The 24,987-nt window shown below is 50.3% G+C and overlaps 1 protein-coding gene across 1 annotated transcript in view; it reads right to left on the bottom strand.

Annotated features, from left to right (window-relative positions):
* Positions 1 to 915: 915 nt before the first annotated feature.
* SAMM50 (SAMM50 sorting and assembly machinery component) overlaps positions 916 to 24,987 on the bottom strand; it is a 31,313-nt gene continuing 7,241 nt past the window's right edge. The window contains exons 5-15 of the mRNA XM_057741774.1: positions 22,895 to 23,001; positions 22,279 to 22,409; positions 21,956 to 22,043; positions 19,512 to 19,640; positions 18,947 to 19,018; positions 18,078 to 18,164; positions 15,475 to 15,545; positions 12,720 to 12,787; positions 7,951 to 8,097; positions 7,107 to 7,248; positions 916 to 1,125 (exon numbers count right to left, since the gene is read on the bottom strand). Of these exons, the coding sequence (XP_057597757.1) occupies positions 1,080 to 1,125; positions 7,107 to 7,248; positions 7,951 to 8,097; positions 12,720 to 12,787; positions 15,475 to 15,545; positions 18,078 to 18,164; positions 18,947 to 19,018; positions 19,512 to 19,640; positions 21,956 to 22,043; positions 22,279 to 22,409; positions 22,895 to 23,001 (1,088 nt within the window). The 3' untranslated portion in view covers positions 916 to 1,079. The remainder of the gene's footprint in view (positions 1,126 to 7,106; positions 7,249 to 7,950; positions 8,098 to 12,719; positions 12,788 to 15,474; positions 15,546 to 18,077; positions 18,165 to 18,946; positions 19,019 to 19,511; positions 19,641 to 21,955; positions 22,044 to 22,278; positions 22,410 to 22,894; positions 23,002 to 24,987) is intronic.

Below are 24,987 nucleotides of genomic sequence, written 5' to 3' on the forward strand. Positions count from 1 at the left end.
AATTCAAAGGAGGTTTAACTTTTTAAAACTTCTTTCTTATGTGGCTAATTAAGTATATCCTGAAATATTACTTTGAGAGATACTAGGTGTGTTAGACAGAATAACAGTCCCCCAAAGATATCCGTGTTCTAATCCCTGGACCCTGTGAACATGTTATGTGACACGGCAGGGGGAGTGAGACTGCAGAAGGGGTTGAGGCTAATCATCTGGTCTTAAAATAAGATCAGCCTGGAGCGTCCAGTGGGCCCAACAGAGTCACAAAGGCCTGTAAAAGACGGCACCGAGAGGCCAAGATTCAGAGGGAGCCTGGAAGGTGCTGAGCTGCTGGCTCTGAAGACACAGGAAGGGCCGTCTGCCAAGGAACGTGGACGCCTCTGGAAGCTGGGAAAGGCCAGGAAACGGATCCTCCCCTAGAACCTCCAGGAGGAATGCAGTCCTGCCAACACCCTGATTTCAGCCCAGGGAGACCCACTTTGTACTCCTGGCCTCCAGACTGCAGGGGGACGGCTCTGGGTTGGTTAAGCCTCTAGGTCTGCAGTGCTTTGTGGGCAGCGACAGGAAGCTGATTCGCACGTCTGCATTAACTCTTCCTCTCTGCCTCCCAGTCCCTGACGTTACACACACACACACACACACACACACACACATGACCTGCAGCCCCGTCGACGTGGCCCGGCACCAGCCAGAGCACCCACGCCCCCCAGCGGCGGGCCTGCGTCTCCTCCGGGTTCTGCGGATCACTTCTGACTTGTGGGAACACGGAGACCCAGAGGCCAGGATGACAAGGAATCTCTGATGTCCCTCCCACCAGGGGGGCACGGGTGAAAGAATGCACGGAAACTTGACCCGGTCCTCAGGAAGAGCCGGCGTGGGGCACACGGGCTGCGGAGAGCAAATCACACCCACAACACACCTGAGTACTTGTCTTTAAAATTTATTGACACGGTTTCCCACAAGAACTGCAGTCAAAGAATCCCATGAAACGTGTCTGCTTGGAGAGGAAGTGTGAGGCACCACGTGGTTCACGGCTGCCCAGGTCCCAGAGCCGCTGCTGGGGGGCCGGGGACGCTCTGTGCCAGCTACAGGAACCTTATCCCAGCTCCAAACTGGACGCCGTCACAGATCCTAAAAACAAGCCAGGAAATCGTCACTGCGGTCTGCTCTACTCCCCCTGCCATGTGCACGATTCCACAAGCATGCCCGCCTCAGGAGCAACGCCCAGGCTCCCCACCCGCCTCTCCCCCCGCCCCCCAACCCGGCTGCCCAGCCTCAGCTGCTGGTCCCGGCCGCTCCCCCCTTTGCTAGTTTAAGGATCAGCCTTTGGAGGATGGAAAAGGGAACAAAGTGGCGACACGAATCCTCCTTCCCTGCTCCTCCTCTCCTCCTCTCCGTTCCCCTCTAGTCCTGACCCAACCAGCAACAAGAGAACGAAAGGGCCCAGGAGAGAAATATTCATGAACAACAAAACTCCCGAGGGAAGAAAAGCTTCGTGTTTATTTCTGAGGTTACCACGCAAGAGGAAAGCTGTGAGGCACTGTCTGCACAGAGCAGAGCAGAGTGGTGATCAGAGAAGGCCGTGCAAGGGCCCCTGGCAAAGCACAGCCCACGGGGAGGACCAGGAGGGAGCAGCAGGACAGGGAGGAGGCAGTGGGGAGGATGGCACGGCTCGGGCCATGCTGACCCAGAAAGGTGTCAGGGGATTGTGGCGATGGCAGTACCCACAGCCCCACAGGGTTCACCCTGACAGCCTCTTTTGAACCTGCTCCTCTCCAGGAAAAGAAGGATGCAAAGAGGTGACATGCGGTGCAACATGTGCTACCCGCTGACGCTGTGCAGGTCACGTTCCGTTGAGCCCATTTCCAGATGAGCAAATGGGCTGAGCGGTGAGGAGATGGCTGCGGTCACAGCAGGAGCCGCAGGGCAGAGCTCTGGATGTGCTCGCCCTCGGGCCTTGCTGTTCCCAGGACGGCCTTGTTCACGCCCCAGCCGCAGGAAGGGTGAGAATCACCGGCCGTGGCCCAGGCAGCTGCATTCCCGAGACTGCACAGCGACGCCGGTGCCCTGCCAGGCCGGGAACCGCCCCCAGCGTGGAGGAGGGACTCCTGCCTGCTCACCTGCTGGCGGCTCTCAGGGGCAGGACCAGTGCTGGACGCGGACCCAGGGCCTACCCCGGGGACCTGAACACCAGGAAGTTTCCAGGGAAAACCACATTCCGAATCCCAACCAGCAGCTGACGGTTTGTGGAACATGGCATTTCTGCGAGTTCTGGACAGTTGCCAGAAAAACTGCACAAGAACGGCCGCTTCATTCAGAGCAGAGTTGATGTTTCTATGGTCACAACACCTGTGCCCTCCCCCACCCTCAGAACTTAGAGCCCAGGAAAACAGGCAGAAAGTTCTTTTTCAGGCTGCCTGTGAGCGCAGGAACAAAATATCTGATCCGTTAAGAGACTCAAGACAGAGAATCATAACTGCTGCCCCTGACCTTCTGCAGGGTCAAGGGTGCTCACTAGCCAACCGCATCAGCGGTCACCTGACCGGAAGGGACAGCTACAGGCCCCGCGTGACCCTGAGTAAACCTCACCACTGTCCTTAAAAGGCAAAGATCCACAATCGCAACCGTGACTGTGTTTGTACAACTTAGTTCTGCTCAGATCTAAACGATGTATTTTTACCTTTTAAATCATCAGGCCCATAAAAGCAGACCATGCCTGCACTCACTATTTAGAAAAATGTCTGAAAATAGGCTACAAGATAAAAATAAGTCAAGCCCTGGGTTTACATGATTCAGAAACAAGCAGGCATTCCAATAAAGGCTCGTTTACTCAAACTATGAACAGATTAAATAACTTTACAAGCACAGGTATACGTCTAGAGGCCATACAAACGTGTCACAGGAAAAATACCCACTACAAATATCCAAAACAGTGTCGCAGGTGCCAGGTGCGCGGAGACAGCCCAGCAAACACCTGTCTACCTGTTCTGTGTCCCCTGTGCCCACATGCTCATAACTCAGCAGGCGCCTCGAAAAAGCCCCCCTTGTCTCGAGTCCCCCCCTCCCGCCGCACGGTCTCGGGGTGCCTGGCTGTGCCACTCCAGCGCCACCCGGAGGCTCCCTGCCTGCACCCCACCTGCCTCTGGCCCGGCACCACAGGGGGTGGGGGCCCCGCAGGGTCCCATGGCGTCAGGCGCCCATCCTCCCCCAGCCAGCCCCCAGGAACACCAGGCGCTCGTCTGGCACAGGGAATTCCACAGGGAACAGGCCAATGAGGGCCAGAACTCAGAGACCCTGGTGTGTGCCCGAAGGGAAAAGGCCGGAGAGGCTGGAAGGCAGAGCCGGGTGAGGGACGGGAGTGACCGGGACTCAGGCCCCGCCCGCAGGGCTGCCCCCTCCTTCTGCAGCACCTCACTTCTCTCCTGCAAAAGGGTATAACCTGGAACCACGGGCATTTCACGCGTCCACGCCTTGGCTCCAGCTGTTCTGTGGCCTGGAGCTGTCACCTCCTCCAGGGGGCCCTCCACACCCTTGGCAGCTGCCATGAGGCCCCCCCTCCCAATCTTGATTTCCTCTGTTACTAGCTGTGCCTCCCCCCGCCCCACCCCCAAGCCAGCGGCCCGTCAGCAGTGTGTCTCCAGGGACCACACTTGGTAAGACACAGAGTGTTCGCCATCAGAGCTCAGACCACGGTGCCACACATCACCTCTGGTATAAAACTCACCATGTATTTCAAAACGGTTTCCATTTTTGTAAAGGTCTGAACTCCTAATTACAGAGTGACTGCATTAACTGGGGGGGGGGGGGGGGGGAATCCACGGACGATTTGCACACACGTAAGCCCCACCCTGCTGGCCACCTGACCGCACACATGCAGAGTAACTCTGGCAACACCCCTCAAACGCGCAGAACTCCAATTGTGATGATAAAGCTTCAACCAGACACGCCCCGCAAAGGGCCACTGTACACGAAAAGCATTTGCTGCAACCACCGCGACCCCAAAACAGAGCTGCCGCAGCCGGCGGGGCAGAGGCGCGTCCTTCTGTTCTGCTCTTTAAATATCACACACAGCATGCTTCCTCCTCCCAGAACCCACATTTGAAATTAATGTCTGAAACACAGTTTTCAAATTTAACCTGAAGAGAGAGCAGAGCGGAGAGGTGAACGTACCCACTCCCTGCAGAGATTCTGGGAGGAAGGGATTGGACGTGCAGGACCGGGATTCTGGGAGCACAGCGACACCCAGTGGCCTCTGACGGCAGCACCTTGGGGAGGGCCACACCCCCACCTTCCAGCCTGAAGGACCGGAGGCCCAGAGCCAGCAGGACTGCCAGGGAGGGACAGGGCAGGGGCTGGCCACGCAGCCCACCCACAGTGCAGCCAGTCGAGGGGCCTGAGTCACTCCTCGGTGGCTGACAGTCACTCATCACGATGAAACAGACAGTAAAGCTACAGCTAAAAACCCACCCGCGCTTCCAGTCTTCTTTGTAATAAGAAACATCTGTCACGTGTTTACAAGTATAATTTGGACTAGTATTAAACACGACTAATCTACACCAAACAATTGTCATAGAAACAGCCTATGTATTCTCAGAGTCAGAGAAGCTGGTACAGAATTAAAGTTTGAACGAGGAGACAAGCAAGAACAATGAAGAGACGATTCTTATCTCTGCGCAGTTAGCACCCGAGGTGCGGGGGGCAGCAGCAGCCCCACCACACGGGGCCTCTGTGGGGGGGAGGGGAGCTGCGCTTGTGCTCGTGCTGGCTGGTGTCTGGGGCGGAGCGAACAGCATGCACTTTGGCCTCCGCGGGCTGGCACCCCTGGCGCCCCCGACGGACACTTTCAGGCCTGAAGGTTTCCTCATCCATCACAAGAAGGGCTTAGCTTGGTGTCTCCCACAGGTGAGCATTCAGCAACTACCAATGGTCACCTTCCTGCCCCAAAGCGTCACGACTGCTCTCAGAGGAGACGTGGAGTTGGCCAGACCCTCCCCACCCCCAAAGCGCAGCCGGTCCACTGCATCAGCCCCCCCGCGGAGCCGAGGCCCCCTCCAGACCAAGCATGTTACAGTGCGAGAAGCGTAGGCTCAGGTGCTTCTCCTGGACCTCATCCTGGTGTCGGTGCAGGTGCTGCTCCCTGCAAGGATTCAATGAGCACCTGGTCGCTAAGCCAGGGAGCCCTACATCCATGCTGTGGTGGGAATAAGGTTTTGCAGAAAGCCACCTGCCATGTTAGTTTCATTTCCTGAAGCTACGATGTTATCTATCCAACGCACAAAGCTTGCTCTAGAAAGGTGCCCATTTCCCCACATTTCACTATCCCTGAAATCAGGACACGTCCTCCCATCTACGGCATGTCTCAAACACAGCCAGGTGGCCGCCACACAGTGACTCTGCAGATGGGAGCGGGGCGGGGGGATGGGGACTCGGGTTGCTTCCCACGTGAGTAGCTGGCGGGCTGAGTGCACCAGCAGCAGCAACAACACGAGAAACACCCAGCACTGCTGACAACACGCTAGGCACTGCTCTACGGGCTGCACGTGGGTTGTCGTTCAGTCGTCAGACCTGCAAACGAATCACTACCGTTAGCGCCCATTCTCCAGACATGAACATGGAGACCCGGAAAGGTTAAGTAACTCACCCCAGGCCACACAGCCACAGGGCGGCCAAGCTGGGCTCCGAGCCTGGGCAGCTGGGCTCCAGGGCACACTCAGCCTGAGCAACTAGACCCTTCTCAGCTTTTGCTTCGTGCCGAGAACAGGCAGGGTGTGGAGGAGAATTAGTCGTCAGAGCAGCAGACCCGTGAGTGCGCGGGGAGGAAGGGCCCCAACGTGACAGGGCAGCCCCGGCCCGAGTCAGCCTTCCAGGGAGCGTGGAGAAGGGCAGGCTCTCCTGAACCAATGGCCACAGAGGATCGGGGGACACACACTGACCTGCACTTAAGAACAAAGCTTTCTTCAAAGCTTCCTAAACGCGGCTTCCTTTCAAAACACCATCACCCACCACGATGAAGTAAAGACAGTGGGAGTAAGACTGGTATAGGACTTCCTTAAAGGAGGACAAACTACAACTTCATGCTGGAAGCCTGGCTATGACTCAGCATCACAGCTGATGTAGACGGAACACCAAGAAGAAAAAGATACAGCCTAGAGTCCTGAAATGTATAGAAACACTAGGTTATGGGCAGAATGTCTGTGTCCCCCAATCCTCACAGGCTGAAGCCCTAACCCTAAGCCCATGTGATGGTATTTGGAGGTGGGGCCTTGGAGAGGTAACTAAGTCACCTTAGATGGGGCCTACATGGCGGGATTGGTGTCCCGACAAGAAGAGACACCAGAGAGCTTACTCTCTGCCCCCCAGGTGAGGACACAGCGAGAAGGCACCACCTGCCAACTGGGAAGAGGGCCCCTGACCAGGAACCGAGTCTGCCAGCTCCCTGATCCTGGACCTGACAGCCTCCAGATGGTGAGAAACACGTGTCTGCTGTTAAGCCCCTCGGTCTGCGGTATTTACATACTGTCACGACACGACTTCTGGACTTCTTGACATTTCTACGATGCGTACCAAATACTTTTAAGAAATGGAATTAATTTCTGTAGCTGTAAAGGGCCTTATACCATATCCACCCGTGAATATTCAGCAAATCTTGTTCAGTAAAATGACTGGTGGAGAAAGGCCAGAAGGCGGGTCCTCTGCTGCCGAGAGAAGGCTCTGGAGGACGCGTCCTCCGAGGCCAGAGCAGAGCTGCGCCCACCCCAGCCTCCAGGCTCCTGGCCTGCAAAGTCCCCACCGGCGACACCTCATTCCGCGCAGCGCAGGACCAAGCACGCCGGCCACGCCTCCAGCCAGGCCGTCAGAGGAGCGCCCTCTATCTGGCAACAAGTGCAAGCAGTGTGAGGTGCGGGGACGGGAACACATCCCAGCTCTTCCTCCAAACTGGATGGAGAAAAACTCCATGGAGAAAAATTCCTGTATTTTCACTCCTGTGCTAACTATTCAATTTCTCCTAAAGTCTGGAAACTTAAAGGCTGTTGGTGAAGTGATTAACGGTGTCCAAAGCAAAGTGCCAAGACAGTGCCGAGCGCCCGTGGAGAGGCCCTCCCGGCACCTACCTGTCCCCGCCCTGCACGCCCATGGGGACGCAGTAGTTGAGCTCCAGCCGCGCGATGTTGCCCAGCCGGAGGACGATCCCGGCGCCGTAAGACCAGCGGATGCACTCAGCCAGCTTCCGGATGTGAGCCCTGGGGCCCTCCCCTGAAGAGAGAAGAGGGGCTGTGACCAACAGCACGTGGCCCCCCCCCCCCCCCCCCCACTGGCTCAGACAGCCCTGGCTCCCTCCCCCTCTGGCAATCTTTAAAGCCAAGCCTAGATATCTGAGGAGAATCGTGAAGTGAGATTAGGCCCAAACTCAAGACAGGGCTGGGGATCGTACTTCCCCGCCGCCCCGGAAGAACGCAGGCCCTCAATTTTCTGGGCCTGGCACATTCCGTTCCCTTTGCCTAGAAGGGCGTGTCCCCATCCCCTGACCACCCAGGAAGCCCGACTGCAAGCCTTGGTTTCCAGACACCTCCCCATCCCCCCCCCACCCCCCACCAAGCTGGATACGTCTGTGCGCCTCACGTGGCCCTGAGCTCCCAGAGGAAGAGACCAGGTCACACGCAGCTCTGTGGCCGTAACGACTGGCACAGAGTCACTGCTCGAGAAATGTTTGCTAAGTAAATGCATTTTTTCTATGCAAGGCAGCATCAGATGACGATTTTTCATGCGTGTTTCAGTCATTTGACCAACAGCTTTACTCTGGGCACTGCCTCAGGGGTTGCAGGAGTCTAAGGCAGGCGCAGTCCCTACATTTAAAGACGACGTAATCTCAGTGAGACACAGACACCTACTTATGTCCTGTGCTTCTAAACAAAAGGTCAGCTGTGCCAAATGGTTGCTAAATAGTCCAAGTTTTACCATAGTTGAGGTTGCAGAGGTTTCCTGCGTTGAGGAAGAAGTGTGTCCTGAAGAGCTCTCCAAAGCCGCCCTGGCCCGGTCGGAAAGGTAACGGGGTGTACAGGTGCAGGCCACCGGCCCAGTATGCTTCTCCGCCCAGGTAGTCTCCTAGTCAAGGAAGAAGTGCAGATCAAAACAAGGTCACAGACTCAAAACCACACTGACGTCCCGCCACACACACAAGCGAGGTGTGTGCTGTGAACACAACACATTCAGTGCCCGAGCTCTGTGAGCAGCTGCTCTTACAACCCCTGACGTTGTTGGCCTCATTTTAAATAATCTTTCTTTTTCTCCTGGTTTGTCTCATAATTTGCTTTAACTGGGGAAAAAAAAAGCTAATGTGTAATTTAGGAAAGAACAAAACCAGTAGTTTATCATATCTGTAAAATGTTTGGAATAAAACATGTGAACTCATGGAAATCACTTTTTCCACAAGTGCAGATGACCAGATAGATCACTGTCACTCGACATATGAAAGGCATTATTTTGCAAACATTTCAAGACCACAACATAGAGAGACAAAATGCTGAAAATGTCTCTGCAGTTTTGGGAAACAGCCAGACATGCTATTAATCCAAAGGTATGGAGTGTCTGCTCCCTGCCGCACAGGGACACTGTCCCAGCTCGGCATCTCCAGAGAAGAGGCTCATTTTTAAAGGTTCCTGACCGCTCGGGTCTTTTTTTTTTTTTTTTTGGACAAAGGTTACTTTTGCCAAAACTCAAGACTATCCACTGAGAACATATATTCACATTATTTCTAAAAATGTCCCTACCATTTCATTTTAACTATAAATAGCCGCAACATTAAAGCAACAAAAACCCTTGAAATGTTTATACTTTGTTACAAAATACTATGTGCAAAATGCCTTAGTCCCCTTTAACACAGAATGACAGACCATGAAAAAGAAAAATATAGGTTGTCTCCAATATTAATCTTGAGAAATGAACTGCTTATTCGCTTAAAGACTCCACCATCTCCTCATCTGCTATTAATACTGAAGTTCGAGAGGAAACAACGAGTGGACTGAAAGTAGGAGGTCAACTGGGTTTGCTTTTAGTTTCCCAGCAAGTGTTCCTCTCTTTTCTTAAATAATCTATTTCATTCTAATCATAAAAGTAATATACTCATTGTAGAAAATCTGATAAATATATGGAAGTAGAAAAAAGGAAATTCTCCTTTAATTTCTACCATTAAGAGATAATCAGCTAACATCCTGGTGTTCTTTCATCCAGTGAATTATAATGAATAATCAAATAAGAAAATAAAGTGTAAGTCATTTTATATATATATATATATATATATGCACACACACACCTTTCAGTCCTGATTTTTTTTTTAGTTTACCATATTATAAGCACTTTCCTCTAATACTTTATATTCTTTGAAAATGTGATTTTGATGCCTGAATAATAACATATATGTACCATAATATAATGATCTACCCCTTGACTATTGTCACACTGGTGCTGAATTTCTTGATAGTGGACAATAACCTGTGATGGGCTTCCTTGCACACACATGTATTTTAAACCATCTTGAAGTATAATCTACACATAGAAAAGTACATACATCCTAAGTGTACAGCGCAGTGAATTTCCAGGCACACAACCACCATACAATGAGCACCCAGACCAAGAAACAGACACGTGCAGCTCCCAGGAAGGCCCTGCTCTAGTTTCTAATCACCTCCCACCACCCATGCCAAGTACCACCACCACCTGCCTGCCTGCTCCCTGGCAGCGCAGACCATTTCGCCCAGCCTTTAGGCTCTGCGCACATGGAGTCACACAGCACATCCTCCAGGCCTGGCTTCTTTTTGGCACATGTTCCTGAGGCTTGTTCATGCCACCCAGCCGCTGGCGCTAACCTGCTCGTCTGCGTGGCTGTATAATAAATACTCCAGCGTGAAGACACCACTGTTTAGTTGCCTAGTCTACTGCTGATGGGCATCCGGGTCTCCAGTTTCCAGTTCAGCGCTATTATCAACAGTCCTTGCATGTATATGTTTTAGGCTCTTGATAAACATTGTCAAATTGCTTTCATGAGAAGTTACAGCAATTTACACTCTTGCTCACAGAATCTTACCAATAGCCTTTTAATAGGTAATTAAATGAAATATCACTGTGTTTTAATTTTCAAGCGAATGGAAGACTCCAAAACTTTCCTCTAGTCATTAAATAATACTTGTTATAGGGAAAAAAGAAATTGTTGCTTTTCAAAAAAAAGACACGCTAGTAAAGCACTCTAAAAACAAACGAAAAGAAACAATTTATATTTAGTACAAAAATTCATGCCCAGGGCAATCATTATATATAATAATATAAAATGGAAACAACAAAGATGTTAAAAAAAGTTAAGAAAATCAGGATAGAATATTTTATAATGTAATAACATGTATCATTTAAATGATGCTTTTGAAGTTTTTAATAATACACGGAGATCCTCTGATATAATGACAAGTATTGGAGAGAGTTCCAGAAGCAGGAATTCTCACACATTGCTGGACAGAGTATGATTGAGAGAAGCTTTCTGGAGACAATATAAAACCTTACGGATACTCAACAAAATTCTTTGACCTAGCAATTCCACACCTAGAACTTTATATTATAAAGTAAAACTTACAGGTGAGCACAAAAATTCAGTTAGGTTATTTACTGATACATTGCTATATAAACTTCAGAAAAAAGAAGACAGTCGAAATGTCTAAAACTTGGGATTTGGTTTAGAAACATCACAGTATGACAAGAAGGCGAACTACGTAGCCATCAAAAACGATAAGGCTGGGACTTTCCTGGTGGCGTAGCGGTTAGGACTCTGTGCTCCCAAATCAAGGGGCCCGAGTTCAATCCCTGGTCAGGGAACTAGATCCCACATGCATGCCACAACTAAGAGTTCGCATGCCACAACTAAGAGTTCGCATGCCACAACTAAGGAGCTGGTAAGCCACAACTAAGCAGCCCACCAGCTGCAACTAAGAAGCACACGTGCTGCAACTAAGAAGCACACCTGCCGCAACTAAGGAGCACATCTGCTGCAGCCAAGAACCGGCACAACCAAAAACAATAAATAAATATTTAAAACAAACAAACAAAAAATGATAAGGCTTTTATCTTTCTGATGCATTGCTGGTGGGAATGCAAAACAGTATAGCTATTTTGGAAGACAGTCTGGCAGTTTCTTACAAAGCTAAACACAGCTTTACCATACAATCCAGCAACTGCACTCCTTGGTGTTTACCCAAATGAGTTGAAACCTTATGTCCAGATAAAAAGCTGCACATAGATGTTTATGTCAGCTTTACTCATAAAAACTGGATGCGAAACATTGGATGTCCTGTAAGCAAGATGTCCTTCGACAGGTGAAGGGATGAACAGCCTGTGCACAGCCATACAATGGAATATTATTCGGTGAAAAAAGATATGCGCAATCGAGCTATCAGAAGACACGGAGGACGGACCCACTGTGCTGTACACCTGAAACTGATGTAATACTGTAAACCAACTATACTGCAATTAAAACATATAAACAGAAGTCGAAAAAGTACACTGACAGGGCAAAAAAAAAAAAAAGACATGGAAGAAATTTAAATGCATATTGCTTAGTTTAAAAGGCCAGTCTGAAAAGGGCACATACTGTATGATTCCAACCATATGACATTTTCAGTGGTTGCCAGGGACTGAGGGGGAAGAAGGGAGGGAGGAATGAACAGATGGAGCATGGTGAGTTTTTAGGGCAGTGAAACTCTTCTGTAAAATACGGTAACAGTAGATACACACCACTATGCACCTGCCAAACCATGAGACTTCACAACACAGAGTGAACCCCAGTGTGGCTCATCGACTGTGACAAGTGTTCCCACCAACATGAGATGTTAATAATAAAGGATGCTACCGGCATGTCCAGTGAACTCTGGACCTTGTGCTGAACCTTTCTGTGAACCTAAAACTGCTCTCAAAAATAAAGTCCATGACACAGGGAGTACAGTCAATATTTTATAAACCACCATGCTGTACACCTGAAACTTATATGATATTGTAAATTGACTATACCTCAATAAATAAACAAACAAGCTGAAGGTAAACTTGTGGAAAATTTGGAACGTGCAGAAGTGCATTTTAAAAGACTTCCTAAAATTATTCATAATTCCCATCACTCAGAGAAAACCATAACTAGCGTTTAGCTGTATCTTCTCTTTTTATAAATATGCATGTTTATTGTTTACTGTAATGTTAAAGCTATTTTATACGTATTTTTAAAAATTTTAGCAAAGTACATTAATTTAAAAAAATTACAGCTTGTCAATAAGATGAAATAAGCAGCCATTAAAGATGATAAAGTTCTTATTCCTATAAAAATCTTTTCATATCTTATTATTGGGAGTCGTGGGAAAAACAGGTTAGAACACAGTTATGTAAACAAAACAGCACATGTGTACACAGATGTCCATGTTTAAACAACAAAACGCTCACACGTGTCATCTCTGGGTAATGGGATCACAGGTCACCGTCATGTGTCTTCTGCTTAGGTCTATTTTCTCATCTTCTATAACTTCCTCAACAAATACTTTTCCATGCCTGCTGAGTGGTGGATGCTGTGTTAGGTGTCAGTTCCACTGGTGAAATATGAACATCTACTACTGTGGTAATTTAAACAAATACATGTGTTCAAAGATGAGATGTAACCATAATTTCCATGTTTTCAATCTGGAGTGTTGTGGGGTAGGACAGACCTTCACTCTGTGGCCCGACGCTGTGCATGCTGAAGCCCCGCACGCTCGTGGGTCCCCCGAGGTAAAACCTGGAAGAGGAGGCAGGCGTTAGGGGAAAGCCGCCGGGAAGAGTCTACATCGGAGAACCAAAGTGCAGGAGGCACACCCTAGGGACTAGGGCATTCACATCTCCACGCACTGACACGAAGATGCATGGGAGGGTGACAAATTTCATAGAAGTCCAAGGTTATAATCTAACCTAAGTCTAAGCATCTAAACAAACACATCAAACCTCTGGGGACGTAGGTGAGACAGAAGGCAAAAATAAAGACACTTGAGTGGACTGTCTGTTAGAAAGGAATTATCTGCAAGAATTCGCCATGCAGCTCCTTTTCAAAACAGCCTCCTATGTGCTCACAATACTTAAGGTAAAAACTAACTTAATTAAGTTTAAAAAAAAAGCAGGATACAAATTATATGAGTATAATCTGAATTTTACAAATAAAGGAAAATAATACTAGAAGAAAATAGACCAAAATAGAATTACTGTTATTTTAAATTTTTTTGGTATTATCTACAGTGATTTTTTAATTAAGAAAAAAGTATATGTTAAAATTTTTTTTAATGAAATGTGTTCATTAAATGGACTGGATAATCATACTCTTTTAAACTGTATCTCAGTGAAACAAAAAACATGAATTAAAGAATTCTTAGAAATCCCAACTACTCTCTATAAAATCTAACAGCGTCTTAGAACCCGATTTTAGACCACGGTAATTACTAGATAGCAAATTAAAATGACCAGAGAGCGGCTTCCTAGGTGGCGCAGTGGTTGGGAATCTGCCTGCCAATGCAGAGGACATGAGTTCGATCCCTGCTCCAGGAAGATTCCCACATGCCGCGGAGCAACTAAGCCTGTGTGCCCCAAAAAAAAAAAAATGACCAGAGAGGCTGTATATGGTCTCTCCAACACACGTGTCGTGGACGTCACACCAGCTGACGCCCCCAGCCTCTCGCTGACCTGCAATGCCACAAATGTCCCACGTCTAAAACAGCACAAAGGGAACAGGGCACTGGTTCCCTCATCTCCCGCTGGATAAAAAACTTTATGAATTTGAACTTGAGTTTAAAAGTCTATAAATGTGTTTTTACTATTTGGGGTTTCTAAGCAAAGCCTTTCTGAATACCTCTGATTACAGAAACAAACAGCAAGGTCCCTTTATTATTACTTTTAAATGATAAATCACACACATTCTTTTGAAAGAATTAAAACGATCCAGGAAGCACATCCTCCCTCATCTGTCCACCACATCCCAACTTCCAGAAGCAACCACTGTCACTGGTCTGGTGGCTGCCTTTCCAGACCCTAGGTGCTACCTGCACACACACACACACCTGCACACTGAAGCTTTGCCCCTCATCAGAGAACAAGCAACTCAACATACTTACATGCAAATTTTAACTTAGTGACATCTATCTCATCCTTTGTAATGATTACACAGTCTCTTTAGAACAGCTGTATTTCAATTTAATCATTTCCCTAGTTTTAGAATTTTTGCTATTCTCAATAATGCTCCTGGTGGACATCCTTGTAAGTAAATCTTTGTACACTTGTGAATGTATTTCCTTACATTAGATTCACGGAGGTGAAACTGTTAAGTCTCAGAATTCAGAAATTAAAATTTTTTTCTACTTCTAAACTGCCATCCCAAAAGGCTCAACTAGGTTAAGCTAAAACAACATTTTAACTAGTGCAAGATCAAAGAAAGAGTTCCTTGACCCCAAGACCATTGTGAGTATTTCCACTAACAGCAACTAGTCATAAGCAACAAATACAACTTCGCCCTCTGCTGGCAGGAGCAGACGCCGCTCCTAACAAAGCAAGCTTTCTGACAAGCAGGCTCCAGCAATATCCTTCAGGAGCCTGAAAAACGCTCATACTCTTTTGAGACAGTAATCTCACACTGAGGAATCTTGCCTCAGAACATAAGTGAACACAACTTATTTACAAAGTTACGTTCTTCACAGTGTTGTGTATCCACTAATAACAAAATATTAAAATGCTGCTTATGAAAAATTTCCCACGACTTGGTGAATGATCTATTCTAATTTTTAAAAAGCAAGGACACAAAACTGTATGCAAAATAGCGTATCAACAATTTAATACCGATGGATACGTAAATCTGTATGTGTACACACGCACAGGAATACACATCCACAAAAACATCGACTAACAGGAAATACAGCTGACCCTGAACAACGTGGGTTTGATGGCACAGGTCCACCTATAGGCGGACATTCTTCAACAGCAAACACTACAGCACCACACGGTCAGTGGTGGCTGAATCTGTGGCCGTGGAGGAAGCGTGGATACAGAGGGCTGACTACAAGTTACACTCAGATTAACCCCTGGGTTGTTCGAGGGTCGACTGGAATCCCAAATGGTAACCCTGCTTATCAATGAGCAGGGTCATTTTACTTTCTTAAATGTTTCTCTGTTTTTATATGTCTGCAACATGTATGAACTGTATTCTTTCATACTTAAAGAGAATACAAAATTTTTAATATAATAAAGTATCTCCCCGTCCCAAAAGCAAAAAATATTAAGTATGAGGTACAATCGGTATTTTGAAATTAGCTTAAAACAGAAAAACTAAATTTAAATTTGAAACATCTGCTTTCCTAAAGAGTTAGACTGCTCTATCTTATGAGAAACCAAGCAGAAAGATCCAAAGGAAGCCATCTGCACACCACCCATTCACTTATTACCACTTACCTATCAGCAATGCTTGACGCTTTGTCACCAATGGGCACCAACATTCCGCCCCAGAGAGATGCTGAAAAAACCTATTGAAATATAAACAAGCAACCGTTTTCCTTCCTTTCAACACTCATTAGCAGACAGAAAACACACTGTGATCTGGTCGCGCCCAGTGCCTGCGGCGTGCGGAGCTCTGGGTTGGGGGCACAAGGGCTGCAGAAGGAGAACATTTGGCTCGTGCAGGGGAAGAACTACAGCTCGAAGTGTTTTGTGAATACGTTCACAACTCGCAACTTCAAATTTCAAATAGAGACATACTAAACACAAGCAAAAAACAAGCCCAAACCCTAAGCAGGGCCTGGCTTCCATTCTGACACAGGTCAGCTCACCGCTCTCTGAGAAGCCAAGGCCCAGTGGGACAAGCCATGGCCTGATGGGGGAGGGAGACTAGGGCCCCGGACAAGGGATTTATAAGAGGACTGAGAGCGCACAGCATCTCAGGAGAAGAAAGGTGGCGGGTGCGATGCTGCTACAGTTAAGAAATGCAAAGAGAGACACACTTCCAGTCCAACCCCCGGGACACAGCCCTGCCTCTGACAGGTCAGGGGCAGTGACCCAACCCTAGGTCAGGGGTCCAAACTTCATGCCCAAGTAATCTACGCACAAAACTGACCCAGCGAGGCTCTCTGGGCTCCTGACCCCAGGCTTTGTCACACTCCCCACCCCCCATGTCTCCTGAGCACCCCCCACACTTCTGCCCACCTTGTCCTCTCTCGGACGTGCAAAGTCCCACGTCCTTCAAAGCTGCCTAGATATCTCTTTTTTAGAAGCATCTGTAGGAAGGATTACAGACAAAAACTGGGACAGAGTGGGCAGAGCAGGCCAAATGAACACTCTATTCTGAGAAATTCAAGTCTTAGTTCAACAATGTGACAGATGCTACGGGAGAAAGCGAGGCCCGGAGCCCCGCGTGCTCTTGAGCAGCTCCCCATGCGACTAGGAGCTCCCAGTGTTCCCGGCGCACTGTCCCTCCCCACGTCCCTGCCTCACGGTCACAACCTAAGGAGGGGGCGACAAGGAGAATGGACTCCCCACCTGAGACAAGCCCACCTGGCCTCATGTCCCGCTGACCTCCGTGATTATGAGAGCCCAAGGCCCCCAGCTGCCCCCAGCACCTAGACCCCTCCACCTGCTCCCTCTAGCACCAGCATCAAGTCTTCAATGTCAACCGGACCTACGAGCCGACCCCTGTTCTCTCCTGCCCTTACTCTCCTCCTCACCCGGAAATTCCAGGACCCGCCACTAAAACTCATCGACTTGTATTCACTTCACCTGGCAACCCCCCAGGCCCGGGTAGCCCACCCCGTTCCCTCAGCTGAGCCTGCACAGCTGTGCGTTGGGGAGACACCACCGAGGGTAGAGGGGCTCCCTTCAAATCGCTCTAAGCGCCAAGGGCCTCAACAAAGATGCCCCCCCCCGACCATCTCAAATAAGGCAGCACCCCCCCGTGGCCACGTTCTATCCCTTCACTCTGCTGTACTGTTCTTCACATCACTTATCACCACCTGCCAAGCTACATATAAATCTATTGGCTTGTACATCTCCCTTCACTAGCATGTAAGAGCAGGAACTGTTTTATTTACTGAGGTATTCTTAGTGCCCAGTGCCCGGCAGCCAGTGTATGTGGGAAGGAGGGAAGGATAGGTAGGTGGATGGGTTGGTAGGAGGATGGGTGGGTGGGAGGATGGGTGGGTGGACGGACAGGCAGATGGGTAGATGGATGGATGAGGGGAAAGGAAGCTGGAAAGAGAAACCGAAGCGTCGAAGGAGAAGCAACCATAATGGAGCCAACAACGGCCGAAGCATGCCATGGACGGGGAGCAGAAAGAGCTCGCTGAACTAAACAAGAAAGAGGCCCCTGGCAGCCTCCAAGAGACCAGTGACAGGGGAAAGGCAGGAACCAAATTCAAACTGCACTGAGCCCAGGACTGACCGGGAGCAGTAATAAATGATTCTAAAATGAGACACATGTACCATTTCATTAAAACTCACTCCTGGACCCCAGGTTTTAAGGCGGTGGTGGGGGTGTGGAAAGCCGTCCCCAGTCACCCAGGCACTGGGAAGACTGGAGAAGAAGCACGGTGTCCCCTAGCCTGGGGCTCCACTGCCTTGGTCAGAATCCAGACACTTACTCCTCAGGTCCTGAGGAAATCAGGAACTAAACCAAACTGGGCTACAAGATGAAACACAGACACTCCTGGAGGCACCCAAAGCCCTGAAGACCCCACAAAATAAGGTGAAAACGCAGAATTTCTAGGGAAGTAACATCAGGAGGCAAAAGAAGTGGCAGCCCTGGCCTCCACACACATTTGCTTGATGGCACTGAGAGGATCAATGGGGAAAATGGCTGGCAGGTGAGTCTTAAAGGGACTAATGGCCACTTCTCCCCAGAGCATCTTCAACTCTAGCTAAATTTGAAAGATCAAGCACGTGAGTTTCAGGCCTCAGTGCTCTGACTTCCTCTTTAGTGCTTTAGATATTCAGACACTGAGATCTAATAAGATCCCAAAAAATAAAAGATGAAAGCACAGGTGACAACATTCTGGCAAGATACTCACTGAATCAAGTATGAGTTGTTTATTCAACTGAAGCTCAAAATCTTCTTTTATGAAGCTCACGTCCCCTCCAGTGTAGCCTGCCAGCTCCTGTGGAGAAGGATCCTCAGGTCAACGGGAGCGGACGGACTTAGCACAGAGGTTTCTGAACAGCGTCACTGCACTTAGTGTTTAAGTTTGCTGTTCTGTATTTTTAGAAACACAACAGACCACTTCTGTCTCCTAGAAGCTACATTCTGGTTGTTCTAGGTGGTACCAGGGGCCTGACAGAGAAACAGAATCACCAAACACACTGAATACCCGCAGAGAATGTTACTCCTTACATGAGAGAAAAATACGGACAACATCAAACATGTCATTACAGAGCTTGCTAAGGATGATATGGCTTGTTTGGCCTAATCAGTGTTCGGGGAAAAAAAAGTCAACTGTTTACAATTTGGCACATTCCTTATGAAAATCTGATTTCTAGCTGCTCCTCTGACGCTGGGATCAGGCAAAGAAAGCCTCAAAGCCCCACTCCCCAGCCGGCTTCTCCCCAAGGTCACCTGCTGGCCATGCCGGCGTGTGAGTTACAACCCTGCCCTGGATGTTCTTCAAGGGTCACCAGGGAAATCACTGCCACCAAATCACAACTTTCCTCCTGGCCTAGTGACACCATCAGAGGCCGGAACCCTATCCCGACTCCGCACTCGGTGAAGGCAAAGCCTGAGCTACAGGGAGCAAATCTAGGGTCAGGAGCCCTGAGGGGGACAGACACCCTGGCGAGCCATTCCAGAATGACTTTTACAATGAAAGGAAGACATCAGTATTAAAAATGTCCCATCCCTCCAGCGTCACGGAGCCTGCAGAGGTCACAGGGGAAGGAATACTACCTGGTTAACCTTCAGTAAAGCTCCTCTTCTGGGTAGGATGGAAGAGTTCCGAGAGTCGATGACCATCGCGTGCTGGAAGAAACATGGATGGGGGCGTCTGCACTTCCACCAGGCCTGTGACCCCACACCAGACACTCGCTGAGCGCCAAGTGCATGCCAGCGCCGTGCTGAGTGTCCGGAAGTGACTCCTCCTCCACTTCACCTATAAAACCCCACGTCACGTGGGAGGGACCCGGGAGAGCCGGGGAAACGTCACGCTGGTTGGGTGGGCGATTCCGACCCCGTCGCTGGCTTTGTTCTCACAGGGAACTTGACACCCTGACAGAAGTCAAGTCAGCCAGCTTCCAACTAAAAAGCCATGGTTGGCTCTTAGGCACCCGTTTCCTGCTACCTCCGATGCTACTTAGAAAAAAACGACATGAGGTGGTGTCTAGAAATTCAGAGTGACCGGGTGGCACCGTTTTAACCACCCAAACCACGATGCTTCTCAACCCCTCCCGATGCAGGTGAAGCTATCCTCCCACATACGGCACGGCTGCGTCAAAGCACCTACACGTGTCCTTACCGAGAGAGAGGACTTCAGCGAGTGCCCGCTCTCTTTTCGGACGGCAAAGGACGCCGTCCTGGACAGGCAGCCCAGCTCCCGCCACACGCCCTCCCACTTGACGGTGTGGCTGGTCTTCCAGATGGGAAACTGCAACGAGAAACCACCAGGCTTCCATGCTGTGCAGACGGCGGTGTCCCGAACCGGCTCTCGGGCTGGGGCGTCGTTCAGTTCACCAAGAGCTGAGACCCATGTTTTAAATAATGGATGGGAGAGAGCAAGAGAAGAAGGGAAGCTGAGGAAGGAGGGGACAGAGGGGGCAGGCGGGAGGGAGGAGGGGACAAAGCCGTGGTTGCCATCGAAGGGAATAGCTGCACGAGGGGCAGGGCTGGGGGAGGAGGTGGGGCTACTTGTCTGAAAGCCGCACACAGCTCTGTAACTGACTGGTTTCTCTTCCCATCCAAGGCCATCAGACGCACACCCCACGCGGCTGTCTGAAACCAGGCAGGCTGACCCAGATGACCTGCATCAGCCCTCAGAGAAGAGTCAGGAGATAAGAGGACACGTGAGTGAAGAGCTTCCTCGCTGCAGCCAGAGGCCTGAACCAAGTGAACTCTGGGGTCCCGGCAAGGGGGACCTGCCTCTTGGCCTGACCCTCTTCCGAGAAGTCAGGTCAGCCCGCCTTAGATTTCCATCTCAGAGAAATGCCCAGGTTGGTTCCAAACAGCGAATGATGTTGTTTGGTGGCCTCAGGAAGGACAACAGTGATGCAACCCCTACAAGGGAGCCAGGTCACGGCCCAGTCCCCAGAGGGATTCCTGCGCTGGGCATTCTCTGTGGCCCTCGGGCCCAGACAGCCCATGTGGCTTCCAGGGTGGCCATGTGGGGCCACCACCTCAGACGAATCCTCACCAAACCCCACGAGGCACCGGGCCGGGCCCAGAGGGAGGGCAGCCCTGCTCACCCACCTTTTCTGCACTGAGGGCCACCTGAATTCAGCTACCATCCCAATGCCTGTGGGAGGGGGAGAGCTGACCTAAAGCCTGCCTTCCTTCCTTGTAAGGTGGCTCTTAACAGGGGAAACGCTACTGCTCACAGGAGACACATCTCTGGATTCCCCGCAGGAGGACGAGGCAGAGGCCAGGTGGCGCTGTTGGGTCTGCGCAGCAAGCGCCTATTTGGTGCAGACCCCAAGGACACACGTGAGGAGGACGCGGTCGTCTCCTTGGTGGCCTCTGCTCTCAACACAGGGCTGCAGCTGCAGGTGCGCCAGCCCTCACATCCCTCCCCCCCACGGCCTATTCCAACACTCTGACGTCTTGCACCTTTATCCCATGTGGACAAACAGGTGTTCAAGGTGTTTCTACTCTCCTGATATCCACTCTTTAAAAAAGGCTTTAAAAACTGAGTGGTAAAAGGGGACACAGGGGAGAAAGGTGGGGAGGAACCTCCCACCCTGCTGGTGGCCACTGCGCCCTGCAGGAGGGCACAGCTGGAGAGAGGAGAGCCATCTGCTGGGCTGTCAGCTTCCGTGTCCCCAGCCCAGGGCAGGAGGGTCTAAGGGCCACTCCCTGCACACAGAGGGAGGTGAGAACGGACGCGCGTCTCCATCCTGAGCTGCGTCCTCCTGGCTCCCTTGGAGCGCTGAGTTTTTGTGACTTTGGGTGAGAAGCACGCATGGCTGATGAGTGCCCACGGGGGAGCCGAGCGCAGAGCAGGAGGCAGGCCTCGGCCGGAACTCGAGGCTCTCAGACCACAATGATGGGGGTGGGGGGACGAGGGGCATGCTGCAACAGTTCCCTGGGCCCCATCCCCGGGGAGGCTAACTCAGCAGGTCACTCGGGGCCATGAATTTGCAGGTGAGGCTGGGGCTGCTGGTCTGAAGACCACACTTGGGGAACTATTTCTATACAGCATGTGTCTCAAAGTCTTTCCTCATTAACTACGCCTGGAACAGGACGGGAGAAATAGGGATGGGCTAGAAAGGAAGGAAAAAATTGAGCAGGATTCATCATAAAGCCAAAAAATGGTCAAATGACAGTAACTCCACGTGCTGCATCCTGGCAGAAGTAACCTAACTGTAAGCCAATGATGAAAGCGTCCAGTAACCTGAAGTAATTCTGTCTGGCTGTCAGAAAATATCCATCTTAGCAGGTATGAGGAAGGACAAACAGACGGTGTCCCGGGAAATCAGGAACAGAAGAGAAATTTGACCAGGTCAAAGGAGCTGCCACGGTGGAGATGAGCCTCTGGCCCCGGCAATGCGCACTCGGCTAGTGAAGAGGTGCCTGGCCGGGAGGCAGCGGACGGCAGGGCAGAGAACAGAAGGCGACCCCAGCAACAGTGTCCGCGGCCCCGCGCATGGGACCACGTGCGGCTGTGTGCGCCGGGCCCCGCCCCCTGTGGGCCCCGCCCCCTGTGGGCCCCCTCAAGCGCACGAGGGGAAGGACTGGAAAGCTACTTACGCTGTACTCGGCTGAGATTCCTCTGTCTGTCTCCCGGAGAGAGCTCCAAGGGAACTGGCCCGTAACTTTATACAAGTTTACAGAGAAACTAGGAGGCAATGGGACAGAGCTTTAAAAGCTGAAACAATGATCAGAACATTCACACGCTTAAATCGATAAGTAAAAACACGCTTCAGGGGCTCATCCTTGGGAGGGAACCTGCCGGCTTGCTGTGACACTGCAGGAGGGTCGGCTGACTCTGCAAAGTTTCTTTTCACAAACAAGCCACCTATTTTAACTTTTAAACCAGGCCACTGAACTCAATGATCTGTTTGGCTTCCTACTTTCTCTCGAAGTTTCCGGGCTGTGGTTTGAAGAAGGACAGGCCATACGAAGTTTCTTTTGTTCCATAGGAAAACTGAAAAGTCACCTTTTCTGCACGGCCTAGAAGATTAGGGAGTTTGAGGCCAAGTACCTACAAGGAAAAGAAAAATAGCAGGGGTTTAAATGGAAGGAATAATAACTGTTTAGAAAGACTGTGCGAGCTAAGGGACTCGCATAAAAACAGAACAAAAATGTGGACTCGGGTCTGCCTTTCATTTGTCACTGCTCTTCTTTAAAGCCTGCCTCTGCTCTGCGCACACACCTGATCAACTGGAGGGACGGGCCAAACCTGCTGACTGAGAAGCTCGGAGAAATCAACTCCATGGGCTTGGAGTTCTGGGGAATTTGACCAAGAAACTATGAATATGAACATGTGATATCCCCACATCATTCCCAAATGATCCATGTTTATAACAAAGCAGGCTATAATCAACTCTAGGAAGATTTAGGAGAACCACGTGATAGCTTACAAATAAAGACTCAGGGGCATGAGACAGTTCGGAAACTACTGTCAGCCGCGTTTTAAAAGCTCCCACTTGAAAGGTCCACCGCTGGGAAGGGAAAGCCTTATCTTACCATGCTGCCCTCATTGTTCCCAACCATGGTGTTATAACTGCCCGTTAGCCGCCGTAATTCAGTTACTTCAAAGGTAACATCTAACCCGTTTGGAAGCGCGTCGTCACCTGACACGTGAGAAAGATGAAACACTTAAGATGGGGAGAGCACGCGGTTTTATTTTCAGTCCCACTGCTGTGAATGACAAGACACAAACTGAACGCTCAACTTATTTTACAACTTCCTTTGGAAAACACACGCTCTGGTTTAAAGCCCAAGAATGCAGCCACACAACATCCCATTACACCTTGACACCAAAACCTGGGTCTGGTTTCTGTGGTGGATGATACGGAAAACAGTCAGACTTTGCTGCAAGAAATAATGAGCAGCAGCATTACTTAAACACAGGTTATTTATAGTACTTGCTAAAGGCACTCGCTCCCCTCCTAGTGAGGTCCTTGAAAATACCTGGGGTCTCAATTCAACTGACATTAAAACGTGGAATTCATGTGACAAGAGGGGCTCTGGGAACCCTGACGGAGCAGCAACAAGTCCGCACAGCAGCAGGAGGCGCCTTCCCTATCCTTCCTCGAGCCGGGGGCGTGGCGCTGGGTGGGCGCAGCTGCCCTGACCCACCCTCCCTACCCAGCGCGGGCTCCGGGGGCAGGGGAGCGGGGCTGAGCGCTACAGCCCCTCGGGAAGGTCGGGACGGACCCCGCAGCCCTGGCTGCACACCAGCCGCACCTGGGAGCTGTCAGGCCCGCGGATGCCCAGGCCCCGGCTCCCAAACACCTGGATTCAGTGGGTCTCGGGTGGAGCCCTGGCACCACTTTTTAAAAAAAATTAGTAGACTATATTGTTTAGGTTTTAGGGTTATAGGAAAACTGAGCAGAAAGTACAGAGTTCCCGTAAGCCCCGTCTGCATCCCCTCACATACGTCTCCCCTCTCATTCACATCCTGCACTAACGTGGTATGTTTGTTACAACTGGTGAACCAACAGTGAGACGTTACTGTTAACTAACGTGTGATGTGCACTAAGGTTCACCCTCAGCGTCGTACGTTCCAGGCGTTTGACAAATGGACGCCATCCGTTCTTTTCTAAAAGCTCCTGGGTGATTCTAAAGGCAGCCAGGGCGGAGAACCGCTGACAGAAGGGGACCAGCTGACCACGCACACGTCTCATCTACAACAGACAGGAGAGCGTGGAAACGAAACACCACCCACGAGACTCGCCGCCAAGCAAGCACTCCGGAGCAGTGGCAAGGGCCACTCTGTCACCCGCCTGCTCGACCGGGGCAAGTTGCTTAAACCTCTCTGAGCCCGTTTCCTTAGCTGAAAAATGTTTTTTCTAACAGAATAACCATGACACTTCACCAGGTTTTTGTGAGGCCCCCACTAGGTTGTGTGCAAAACCCTCCCCGTGGAGCTCAGCACAGGCATGTTTCATCACCACCGCGACCCTGAGGGGGCAGAGACAGCCGGGAGTCTCCCAGCACCCCTTCTCCCCAGGTAACTCAAGCTTTAGCACACATCACAGTCACCTGCAGGGCCCGCTGCACCAGAGAGCTTCACTGGGAGGCGCCTTTCTGCCAGGTCCCCAGCACAGCAGAGCTGCTGGTCTGGGGCGTACTTTGAGAACCGTTGCTCTCATGGTAATTGAATCCTCGAGTCTTGGCGGGTCCATGGCCACAAAGACTCGACTTCCCAGCCTGCCCTGCACCTGTGTGTGGCCATGTGACTCCTGGGCAATGGGATGAGAGGGGAGGGCCGTGTTCAATACCTGGGACAGGTGCTGACAGAGTGCGGTGTGCCCTTTCACCCTCCCTTCATCCTTCCTGAGGCTGGAACGGTGCTCAGCCATTGCAGGGACCAGAGGGCCCTAGAGACGGTGAAGTGACCAGCCCCAGGGGAAAACCACCCCAGCCCCCAGAGCTACAACACCAGCCACAGTTTCCCAGCTGTCATGGAAAGAGACCTCTTTTGCCTAAGCCACTGGTATGTGGGGTCTCTGTTAGTCATAGATGAATCTATATTTCAGATAACAGAAATATCTTTCACTTATATAGCATTTTATATCTTTGCAAGCATTTCCATATACTGTTCCATTTTTATC

The sequence above is a fragment of the Hippopotamus amphibius genome, chromosome 7 (assembly GCF_030028045.1).
Source record: "Hippopotamus amphibius kiboko isolate mHipAmp2 chromosome 7, mHipAmp2.hap2, whole genome shotgun sequence".
NCBI lineage: Eukaryota > Metazoa > Chordata > Mammalia > Artiodactyla > Hippopotamidae > Hippopotamus > Hippopotamus amphibius.